Raw genomic sequence first — 12,488 nt, 5'->3', positions numbered from 1 at the left:
GTCCACTTTCATGTGACTGCTGCATGTGGAAACTGGACAGGAGTCAGTAAGTCTGTCATCTGCACTCACACTTCTTTATACTCATTTTTATCACTGCATGTACATAGTAATACAGTGAAATATTAGTGAACATGAAGAGTGTGGAGTGCTCTGATTGCCAGTGAAGAAGTTTACCAATTTGTTAGTGGCCCCTCCACGTCTCCGAGCTTGTGGCTGCCTCCCCCACCTGCTCCCCTACCAGCTGTGCTTCTGTACTAAATCAGCTAAACTACGGTAAGTATACTAATAATGTCTATGGGCCTCATTTATCAATACCATGTAACAATAAGACTGTCATTGTTGCCCGTAGCAACCAGAGATCATCCTTCATTTTCTTGAATGTTCTGGAAAAATAAAAGTTGAGCTTTGATTGGTTGCTATGGGCAACAAGGTCAGTCTTAATGTGAGATAGTTTGGATAAATGAGGTCCACTTGTACGGTATGTACGGATTGTAATAGAACTGTATCTGGACTAGACTAAGAATTATAGTCATATCTGTGTGTGTTTTACTAATTTTGACATGTTCTAGACTGAGTAGTTAAAGGGGTTCCCCAGTTTTATTTTTTTTTTCTCATGTGTTACTTAGACATGTCCAATCCAACTATGATAAGCGTAATACATAACATTAGCTCTAATGGACATCTCTGACTGCAAAAAGAAAGGAGCGGTAAGTCAAAGCTAGCGAGAAACAGCTGTCTGCCAAGGACTAGGACTTCTCCATGCAGGTCACTGGTAAGGTTTTAGCTACTAATAATTGACATATTAAAAAAATATTAAAATGTGAGAACCCGTTTTTGACTCATGCTTTCATATTTGCTGCCAAAGTAGTTAAGAAATCAAAAAAGTTGAAAAAAAATTCCTTTAGGGTTAAGTGGCGTCAGTTTCTGTTTGGCAAAAAATATGAAATTCCAAAATGAATGGGAGATCGCTTCTACAATGTCGGCCGATATGTCAGAGTGTTAAACTGCATAGGAAAAAATAAATAAGATTATAAGAATACAATTAGATCTTCACAATAACCGGAAATCAGATTGCCCAGAAAATAAAGCTTCCTCCCGGGTTTCTTATAGTGAATACATTTACAATACATCCCCCCCCAATAAAATCATATTCTTTATATTTATGAAGGAAACAATTTGGAATTTATTTTTAGTGGAAACTCAGGTGTAAATATTAGATTTGGAAAAATGGAGGCATAAAAAGGCATGCAAGCAAGCAGATGATGAAAGGTAAAGCAGTTAGCCACAGCTCATGGTAGTCGGAAGCCATTTGTAAATGAGGTTCTAAGGGCCTCATTTACAATGTGGGGAATGAACTCACCACTTGGGATATCACTTGAACAGGGTCACTAAATTAGGGGATTGGTTGCTCCCTAGACCTGCTTTTTGAAAGTCTGATTTCTGGTGCTGCCTCCACATCTGTAGGAGAAAGGGAAGTTTAGTATATGGACGTCTATTAACAGCATACAAGCTTGCAGTAAAAGATGACCTTCGGCCTGCCATATGTAATAGGTGTAGTTTGCTGTCCAGTGGCTGACACTGCTTGCTGTGACTTGTAGTTCAAAAGGAATCTGTCACCAGATTTTTGCCACCTAATCTGACAGCAGCATGATGTAGAGAAGGAGACCCGGATTCCAGTGATGCATCACTTACAGGACTGCTTGTTGCAGGTTCGATAAAATCATTGTTTTATCAGCAGGAGATTATGACTAGAGGACTAGTAAACCTGCTAGTCCTCCATATTCATGAACTCTATATAGCTCCATCCCTCACCACTGATTGGCAGTTTTCTGCCTATGCACGGTGTACACAGAAAGCGGCCAATCAGTGGTGTGGGTGGGGTTACACTGAGCTCAGCATTCAGAGAACTGCTAGATGTGCAGCAGATAAAGCATATTTTATCTAAACTGCAGCAAACAGCTCAGTAAGTGAAATAATGCTGTAATCAGGGTTTCTGTCCTTACATTATGCTGCTCTCCCTGACTCATGGTATTTGTTCTAATAAAGAAAGACCTTATAAATAAATGGTAGAAGAAAACAAGGTTTTGTAATTTAGGGCCCCCGTACACATTAGATAATTGTTGGGTGAGTGATCGCTGGTTGAGCTGATTCCCCCACACACACAGGAACAGAGAACATTCCTGGTGTCTTTATGAGAGAGCCGCTGCCAGGCTCCTCTGGCAATGGCTTTTTTTCCCCCAGACATTTTTCTCTCCCCCAACATCATCTGATGGGTGAGCGTTGGGAGACCCCATACACATCTGACTGTTTGCTGATACCGCCGATACCAGTGGTTTCAGCCGACTTTAGTCTTGTGTATGGATGGCTTATCATTTGGAAATTAGGCAGAAAAACACATTTTGTATAGCTGCTACTCAATATTGCTTTTGGGATCCTCCAACATGTTGGGAGATCTATTTTCAGCAACTAGATCCATTTCACTAATCATCGGCATCAATGAGGCAACATCTAGTATAGACGTGTTGGGCCTCCTATAAGGGATGCTGGATATAGGTGCTGCATAGGTTGCACCAGCTCAGGAATGAAGGTCTCAAATGAGACTCACAATTGAAAAATGTCAATGTTTTGTTTTGGTTTTATTTTTAATCACTAGATTAAGTTGCATTAAGCACTAGATTAAGTTGGGAGTTTTTTATGCCTAAACTGGTCCCACGATGGTCAAAGTCATGTAAAGCTCTTATGATATTTGCTCAAAGTAGAAAATCCTACACAAAGAGGTTATTAAATGTTCCATAACATTAATAAGCATTTCCGCCGCGTTTTAGCCGCAGTGGAAACGCGTAAAAAATGCTTAAAAAACGCATTCCCATGCAATCCTATGGGATTCCGCAATTGCCCATGCTGCGGATATTTCCGCTGCGGAATCGCATCACAGTAAAATCCGCAGCATGTCCATTAAATCTGCGGAAACGCGGCAATTCTGCTGCCATAGGATTGCATTGAAACGCTCACTTTCTTATTCTCACCTTCTGACAGCCCCTGATGTCCTTAGCGGCACTCCCGGTACGTTCCGTTCCTAGGGATGCATTGTGCGAATCACCTGAGATGACGTTGCGGTCTCGTGACCGTGACGTCACAAAGGTCCTTCGCGCAAACCATCCATGGGAACGGAACGTACCGGGAGCACCGCTAAGGACATCAGGGGCCGTCAGAAGGTGAGAATAACCATATTTTTTTTTTAATTATTTTTAGCAATCAATCTTCTACTATTGATGCTGCATAGGCAGCATCAATAGTAAAAAGTTGGTCACACTTGTCAAGCACTATGCTTGATAATTGTGACCAACCTGTTAATCACTTTTCCAACCGATGCTTCAAATCGCTTGGAAAAGCGCTAGCATTCCGCAAGCTAAAAACGCTTGCAAAACACTAGTGATTTGCGGGAAAATGCATGCGAATTCCGCATGCGTTTTACCCATGGCGGGGAGTTGCGGAAATGCTGCGGAAAATTCAGCAGCATTTCTGCAACGTGGGCACTTAGCCTAAGGATTCTCTGGGACCGCAAGCATGCGATATCCATACTCCCAGCAACATTGCGACTAGACTGTGTCCGGCCTCGCTCAATACACTTGCACTAAGTGAGGCTGCCCATGTCTAGCCAGTACGTGACGGTATTTATGCAAAGTACATATTCACAAGTCTGCAGTCACAGAGTGACGGCAGACTTGTAGCTTAAACTGGACAAGCTCTTTACACGACCTAGATCATAGTGAAACCAATTTCAGGGAATGAAAATTCATGACAGCTTCCCTGTAAAGTGAATATTCACTTTTATTTTTTGTTGTTTTTTTTTTTTTTTTAATCTACCGTAAATTGGTTGTAGTCGTCAGAGGTCCTTTTTCCTGATGCAGAGCTCCAAATGCCCTGTGCAGGCAAACAGAAGCCACCACTTGTCAGGAAGCGTTGTTAGGGTACGTGCACACGCTGCGGATTGGTCTGCGGATTCATCCGCGCGGATTTTGCAAAATCCGCAGATAAATCCGCAGGTCAAAAGACCTGCAGTTTATCTGTGTATTATTCTGCGGTTTGGCTCTGCGGTTTCACCATCTCCACAATGGAGGAGATAGGAAACCGGTGCGGAATCCGCAGAAAGAATTGACATGTCAATTCTTTCTGCGGTTTAGAAACCGCAGATAATCCGCGCGGAAAATTCCGCAGCGTCTGCACAGCGGTTTCCATTTCCCATAGAGAATAATGGTGCTGTACACCGCAGCAAAAACTGCTGCGGATCCGCAGCGGCCAAATCCGCTGCAGATCCGCAGCGTGTGCACACACCCTTAAGAGGCTCACACAGCCAGGGAGAAGGCAGGGAGCTCCATCGTGCCATGGAGTTGTCCATTTAGGAGGACGTGGAGCTCCATGGAGCTATCACCAAAGCTCCGACCATTACAAAAGGGTCTTAAATGTATCGGAGCGGAATATGGGATCTAAAAAAGACATGACGAGAAAAAGACCTGCAATGAGTTTTTGAACTCCGCAGCATGTCAGTCTCTTTTGTTGTAAATTGTGCAGAAATTCTGCAACATCAAAGACTGACCAAATACTCATCGTGGAAACATAGCAAAATCAGTTCATCTGTGTGTTCTATACTGCAGAAATAGAAATTATGGGCCCGTTGCATCGAGACTGATGTTGGAGAAGGTATGTACTGAGGTCAAACGCTCCCGCTCAGGAAGAGGCATGCGCCTCAAGACTTTTTACACCCCAAAACTGGCATGAAAGCTTTGATGGCGAGGCCGTCGAGTTGGATTCATCAAGGTTATGCTAGTTTAATAAGGTGTAAAAACAGGAAAAAAAAGACAATTTTAGATCATCCTACAAGTGGGCAGATTTTCATACTATTCGAATTGTTTATTTGCTTTTTCTGCATTTTTTTCTTAAGTGAAAAGCTTTAGAAAAACATCACATTTTGGATATTATCCGTTAGATCTGCTTCCCTTAATTTTACAGTGCCTTGTTCAATGAACAGGAGACGTCTTACAAACAGTAGATTTTAGTCCGCTGTTTTACGGATTGCTGGATGGATTTTGGAGAATGGTTTAATTACATGATGAAGCAGCGGGGCACTGCATGCAGAGAGAGAAGCAGCTTTACAATGGATCGATGGGTCTGATGGCTGAAGATTCAAGGGATTCAAGCTGATTTCATGAATAGCCCGATAATCTAAAGACTTCTAGTGTCAAGCCATGAGTCTATTTGCCTCTTGAACTGCAAGTCCCAGCATTACATTACAGCCTGAAATTTAGCAATGTTAAATATGCTGTTGCAAGAACATCATAGAAAACACACACACGTTCATTATATTGTATACACTTATAGGGAATCTGTCATCCAGTTTTTGCCACCTAATCTGAGAGCAGCATGTTCCAGGGACAGAGGTCCTGATTCCACCTGATTCCAGAGATGTGTCACTTACTGGGCTGCTTACTGTAGGTGCGATAAAATCACTGTTTTATCAGCAGGAGGTAGGACTAGTAAACCTGCTGCCGTATGTATCCATATTCATGAGCTCTGTATAACCCCACCCCCACCACTGATTGGCAGTTTTCTGTCTATGCAGAATTTACACAGAAAGCTGCCAATCAGTGATGTGGGCGTGGTTATACAGAGTTTAGCAACCAGATTAGATAACTGCTAGTTCTGCAGCAGATAAAATAGGGATTTTATCAGAACAGGAGCAAGCAGCCTAATAAGTGATACATCGCTGGAATAAGCATCTCTGCTCCCACATCATGCTACTCTCAGGATAGCAAAACCCGATGACAAATTCCCTTTAGAAGCTAGATCTTAAAGGGAGTTTGTCAGCAGTTTTGACCCCTTATATATAGGTGATGGGTAAAGCAGTTTAAACATACCCAGGTATGACTGAGGAGTCAACGTTTTAATCATTCTTAGGCAGTAATCACAAATGTCCTGTGATCGGTGTCATCATGTGCAGTACCCTGGGCTCTCTGCACTGAACATTTTTCGTAACCCCTTCCCACTGGTTTGAGTGATGGCTGTAACAGACGTAACAAAGTCTTCATCGGCAGTAAACACTGTCTCTCTAGAGAGGGCGGTTTGGGGGATCGGTTTGTACAGGGGACGCTCGGGATCACAGTACAGGAGGCTTAAAACTTAAAGGGTTAATTCCTTACTTTGCAAGTTACTACTTTCTTTTTGCCATTCTTGAGATGTTAACCGTTTTCCCATGTTTAGAGCTCTTCGCCTTGGAGACCGACCATCGCTGTTCAACAGCAGAACATGCGCAGTTCTTACAAACTCTTTTCTATTGAGCTAGTAAGTGCTGTTTTGATGCTGGCCAGGACTGCTGCAGTGCACTGCTATCTTCTATTCCCAGCCACTTCAGCGCAGTGCTTTCAAGCTAGGCAGCAGTGGTCGGTCTCCAAGGTAATAAGTGGTAAACAAAAGTGTTAATATCTCAAGAATGACTGCCAATTTGAATTGGCAGTAAATTGCAAAATTGCTCATTTTTACATGAACTTTCTGACAATATCAGTCTATGAAAATGGGAACAACCCTTTAGGGGCCTAATATATATTAGATGGCTGTCAGACAAGTGATTGTTGATCTGACCGCTCTCTCCCCTGACTCTTCCGTACATTCAGCTCGGCAGAGCATTACTGTGTTCTCCATGAGAAACCTGGCGTCAGAGTCATTGGCAACGATTTATCTAACAGAAAACCAAAGGTTCGAAATGTAGCCAACCGGATCCTTCTCTTTCCTGGCATTATTTGCCGGTAAGCCATCAATTTACACTAGACTGTCGGCAAATCGCACCAATATGGGAGGATTTGGCCAACTTTAGTGTAATATATAGAGGGAGGTTTTAGATTCCCCAGTCAATATTCCCCATTACCTATACAGCTCTGTCAGCAGTTTTGAGGGGTCCATACTGCGGACAGACTCCCTTATGTCCATGGTATGAATAGTGGTAATTAGGCTAATGGCAGCGGGTCATACGAATGGCCTTTGATTTAATACAGCTCTTATGTTATCCATAGTACACAAACAGCAGTATACAGATATTGTGGACAGGATTCACATGCATGCTCCCTTATGGCTAGACCTTCTCTAATAATATCAATCACATGTCCGATTTCGGCAACTGGGGCGTTAGAATGGATTCTTCTCTCCTACGCATGGATGGGTCAAAATGTTACAAAGAATGATTCCATACTCATAATCACAAGGCCTCCAAGTGCAATAGCAAGAACATATAGACTACTCGATATAAGGATTTCTGTAGCGTTTGACTTTTTTTTTTCTTGCATATCCAGGCACTTGGATGGCTACAGAAGAAAATCTGGCACTTTACAATTGGGAAACTGAGACAATGTATGAAAAATAGCTCCAAATAATAGAAAAAAAAACCTTTTTGGGGCCATTAAAAAGAGTCGGGGCTCTTCAATCAGTGGACTGTGGTGGTCTTAGCAGTCAGAGCTTCACCAATTAGCAAGTGATGCTTGCTTCCCATACGAGGAAAGCTCCATTAGAAAGCTCTATAGAGGATCTATTTTGAAGGCTTTGGAGCAAAAGTCGAAAAAAAAATCTCCATTATATAACATCTAATGAGGATAATAATTAGTGATGAGCGAGTATACTTGTTGCTCGGGTTACCCCAAGCATGCTCGGGTGATCTCCGAGTAGTTTGGCGTGCTTGGAGATTTAGTGTTTATCGACACGCAGCTGCATGATTTGCGACTGCTTGACAGGGCTGAATACATGTGGGGATTGCCTTTTTGCTAGGAATTCCACACATGTATTCAGGCTGTCTAGCAGTCGTAAATCATGCAGCTGTTTCGACAAACACTAAATCTCCGAGCACGCCAAAATACTTGGAAACCACCAGAGCATGCTCGGAAAAACCTGAGCAACGAGTATACTCGCTCATCACTAATAATAACATATTAGAGAGGTATCAGATTTTGGTGATAATTGAGGGTGTAAAGGCCAAGAAATTGCACTTGCAATCAATATAGGATCTGAAAAACGTCATGAGGCAGATGAAATATGACATGTGTCTATATAGTAAAAGAGGGTGCATTTATTTTAGTCTTTTGTACTTGAGCTAATGTAGACAGTTGTTTTTCCCTTTTAGTATACCTTTGTGGCCGTGTATGACACTATTCCAGTAGCCTTATACATCAGGCTTTATGGAGCTGAAATCATGAGAATTGCCTTCTGCTTGTTGCCCAGGGCCAATTGGCTTCTGCTTGTTGCCCAGGGCCTATTGGCTTCTGCTTGTTGCCCAGGGTCTCACTTTCTATAAAACCATCCCTAAAATTGGATCTACATGGGATTTTGGCATGCACTGACCCTAACATGCATTTACTTACTATACACAACACAATGGACAGATAAGTGGTACTCAACATGTCATTGTAGCCCCCCACTATGGATTTTTTTTATGTTCATTTTTTTATATATAGATTCTAATAAACTGAAATAAAATTGATGAACTGTTAATATCGACCTCAGACACTGTAAAAGAACGATCGGTCTTAATATTTGCACTATACCATACAATAAATACCATTTTTTCAAAAAAAATCTCAAAATTAATTTATTTTACATACAAATCACCCTGATAAAATGACAAAACTGAGGTAGATTGTGCATACCTAGTATTATCACTGTGCTCTATGATACTAGCTATGAATACATGGAGGTTGAGTATCACCATCTGTCGCACACGTACACGGATGACAGAGACACTTAACATGGCGGTCCATGCATCATGGTTTTTGGACTCCTCTTATGCCTACTGATGATCAGGTCCTCTTCACACGCAGCCATACTCATACCAAATACTTTGATTATCTTCAGAAACAAGTGAGGATGTCTCTGCACCATTACTATCTATATTGTGACTATTAGTCTTGCAGTAATGTAGTCTCTCAGCGGAAAATGCACTGGTTCTGTCTCCTGGGGGTCCACTTATGCTACTTACCAAATCTGGGTTCAGGGACAGGTATGGGAACTGCATGCATGGTGATGTGTAACACTTACTAACTGTGTTATCAATATTTTTACTATAATGAACTAAATCACACCCAGAGCAACAATGAGGATCATCTATACGAGGAGGTGGTCTGTGAGTGGGAATAGGGCACTGCTCGTCTGCAGGGTACTCACTCAATAACGATGGGGCATCTTCGCTTGTAGGTGATGGATCAACTGATACAGGTGACCTATTGTCTTTGGATAAAAAATCATGAATACTTGTCCTTCGATTGGTACCCTCAGCAGTAGAAATGACACTGCTTGCACGAGGTAAGGTGGCATATTGCTTGGAATCTTTTGTCGCCTGCTGTGGGCACACAGTCCCGTCACCCGTAGCAGAGTCGCCATCTGGAGACTGTGCACTGACCACCATTGGGAACTGAAATCTTGTATTCTCAGCTTTGTGAGAGTTGGATCGGACAATCTGCTCCGGTTTTGCAGCTTTTTTGTCACCCAGTGATAGGGCGGGAGACAGCTGAGTCGGGGATCGTAATCCTACTAATTCAGCAGAGCTAGATAAGCTTTTCATCACTTCATCCAATAGATCTTCTTGGCTTCCAGACCGAATCTATAAAAAAATACATGTTATGCCTTCATTAGAAAAGTGTATTGGTTTATGGAAAATTATACATGTACATTAGAGGTGGTATCAAAGAAGATATAATGACCCTGAATATTGATCAGCTAAATGTCATCTGTGCAGGGAGGGTGGAGGAGGAGAGCTGTGACCTCACCCGTTGTGTAGCCTGTGTTACCTATATATAGGTGTAACCTGTCATTATAATCCTGCCTGTGATGATAATGAGATGAATCCTAAGACTTGATCTCTACTGAACAGGAAGCGCTAGCCGATTAGTAGATTTGGGATGTATTAGGGTTATCCTATCTAGGAAGACTACAGACTGCCAAATTGTAAAAGTGTGCAATGCACACACTATCATGATTCTCCAGCATTCCCTATGTTTGTGGGCGACACATGACTTTACATACTTGCGGTCACGTGCCGATTAGCCTCGTCCCTCTTCTTTAATTAGAAGAGAACTGAGAGAAGCTGGATGAGACTAGTTAGCATGTGACCGCAAGTACACTAGCACAAGGAACAAAGGGGAATTGTGACAGTGTGCTCATCACACACTATGACGATTCAGCAATCACAGAGTAACTGCAGAATTTTCTTCTTAGACTGTATATATTATATTTCTGATGACATATTCTCTGTAATGTATCTTTAGAAATTGGTGACCAATGAGACATAAATGGACCGTAACGTGGCTTGATTGTCATATGCTCTTTCTTTCCTTCTCCTTTAAAAAGATTCTGCCAGCAGGCTTTTCCTAGGTAAAACACTGAATTCAAAAGACGTGTCACATGTCCGGCTGTGTGCTGTTGTTTACTTACACTGAAGGTTTTATCTCTTGGTGATTATCATTATCTGGAATACAGCATCATGCATGGTAGTCCACCTCCGCCCCATTCTGTGATAAGCAGCTCACTGTCTATAGACAATGTAAATACAGAGCCTGGTGTAGGCGGAGCAGCTTTCTCAGCTCAGGGCATTGCTGAATTGCTAAATCTAAAAACTCTGCTTGTGTCAGAACAGCTGCCCTCAGTAAATCAACTGATACGTCACTGGCATCAGGGCCTGTGCCTACAATATGCTCAGTTAATACAGACTTTGAAATTGGGTTCCCAGGAAGCTCTTCATTCACAACAGCAAGGTCCCAGTTTAGTAAGGTCTTAATCTCAATTTTGAACTGGTTCTTAGCTTATGGAAGATGGTGTCTTAATCTGTAAGTTAATCAGATTTATAAAAAACAAATTGGATTGGAATATCTCCGCTTGTATGAACATGTCTGTTATGTAGGGTCTTGATATTTTCAAAGGCTTAATGGACCAAGGAGCAAACTGACAGTAAAGTTCACCAACTTACTTGGCTCACAGTCAGCTTGTTGCTTTCTTCTAAAAATTGCTTGAGAGATACCATCTCACTTCCCGGTGATCCAAGTCTCTTCTTGGACTGGGCTAAGCTTTCCATCCCATCACAGGATTTGAGTCTAAGCATCGGACTGGATACTGCACACTTTTTCAAGCGACTACCATAATACTGAACTGGACTACTATTGTTGGACCATACTTCATTATCATGGTGTTGGTTGAAGTCTCCACTGTAGTGACTTTGAGATCTACTTTGACCGGACACTGGACCTACCGTGGAGAAACGAGCGGACATTACCACAGAGCAAGTAATCATATACTTGAAAATCTACATTGTGTGGCAAATTTATGTTACGGAAGTAAAATGGGAGTCCGCCATACGACGATTACCGAGTATATTAAGGACAAATGTTCAAGAAGTGCTTTACTATTACATAACACATTGGCATAAGGGTTTTACCAACAGGGCCGAATAAAGATCTAAAACTCTCTGCAGTCCGATTCTGCAATCACATTTCAATCCACCAATCCCCTACTTTTTACTAAAACCTAAGGTAGGTAGGGATGCAAAATAGTAGGACTGCAGAATCCGACTACATATAGTTATTTGTAGTCTGGTACATGGAGACACTTAGTTCTGCATAGGAGTTGGAGACACAATATGCTTTTCCATAAAGACTACTTGCAAAGTTGTTTCATTTTTCATTTTGTATTCATTATGCTTTTTTAGCATGTCAGTAGTCAGTCAGTATTTTCCAACTGTATTTTTAAGCCTAAACCAGGAATGGATAGACTCACTCCTGATCTGGAGCCACTCCTGATTCTAGCTTACAACTCTGATCAAAAACACAGACATGTGAATAAGGGCCCTAAAGCGATAAAAATCGTTATAAAAAGGGAACATACTTTTTAAAATGCCTTAGACTTAACAGTAATAAACAAAAATAAAATCAGCAGAGCATACCTGTCACTTCATGAAGTGAAGCATTATTATTACTATTACTATAGGATGTCCTGCCACTATCAAGACTGGCTGGCCTGGGAGCTGGATGAAAGATTGAGACAATGGTGACAAACATTTAGCAGGTGACATACAATCTCAGCATTCTAACTACAGAATGCAATGGAGCCATGCACTATTTCTCAGGCTCAGCATGCCCGCTGCCAGCAGCGCAAGGACAAAAAGCCAGAATTCATTAAATAAAGCCTTGGAAAGCGCTTTTAAAGGGAAACCGGAAGGAGAAAAAGTGAATGGGTTTAATGTATTACGAGACGGTGAAGACAGAAGGGACAATACGGAAAAAACTATTAGACAAAAAAACACAACGTAATACAAAATATTCACAATTATGCATTCTCCATAACTATACCTATTTATCATTTAGAGCAAACGGGGGAGAAAATGATCTCGGAATTGACATTTAAATGCCCAATTTATTTGCATTCAGAGGAAATAAGCCACTGCCAGATGTGTCGGGCAGGGTCTC

The 12,488-nt window shown here is 41.7% G+C and overlaps 1 protein-coding gene across 7 annotated transcripts in view; it reads right to left on the bottom strand.

Moving 5' to 3' along the window:
- Window positions 1-12,488, bottom strand: part of CCDC88A (coiled-coil domain containing 88A) — a 276,380-nt gene that overhangs the window by 5,259 nt on the left and 258,633 nt on the right. For 4 of the 7 annotated variants that reach the window (XM_073553887.1, XM_073553888.1, XM_073553891.1 and 1 more), the window contains 3 exons: window positions 11,966-12,046; window positions 10,997-11,271; window positions 8,599-9,634 (listed from right to left, as the gene is read on the bottom strand). In XM_073553887.1, the coding sequence (XP_073409988.1) occupies window positions 8,846-9,634; window positions 10,997-11,271; window positions 11,966-12,046 (1,145 nt within the window). In that variant the 3' untranslated portion in view covers window positions 8,599-8,845. Of the gene's footprint in view, window positions 1-1,360; window positions 1,459-8,598; window positions 9,635-10,996; window positions 11,272-11,965; window positions 12,047-12,488 lie in introns of those variants that run through there. The other 3 variants (XM_073553890.1, XM_073553893.1, XM_073553889.1) reach the window with 3 other exon arrangements.

The sequence above is a fragment of the Dendrobates tinctorius genome, unplaced genomic scaffold, assembly GCF_039654945.1.
Source record: "Dendrobates tinctorius isolate UK_male_01 unplaced genomic scaffold, ASM3965494v1 ptg000203l, whole genome shotgun sequence".
Taxonomy (NCBI): Eukaryota; Metazoa; Chordata; class Amphibia; order Anura; family Dendrobatidae; genus Dendrobates; species Dendrobates tinctorius.
The sequence above is the reverse complement of the archived record's forward strand: the minus strand, read 5'-3'. Positions and strand labels throughout refer to the sequence as shown.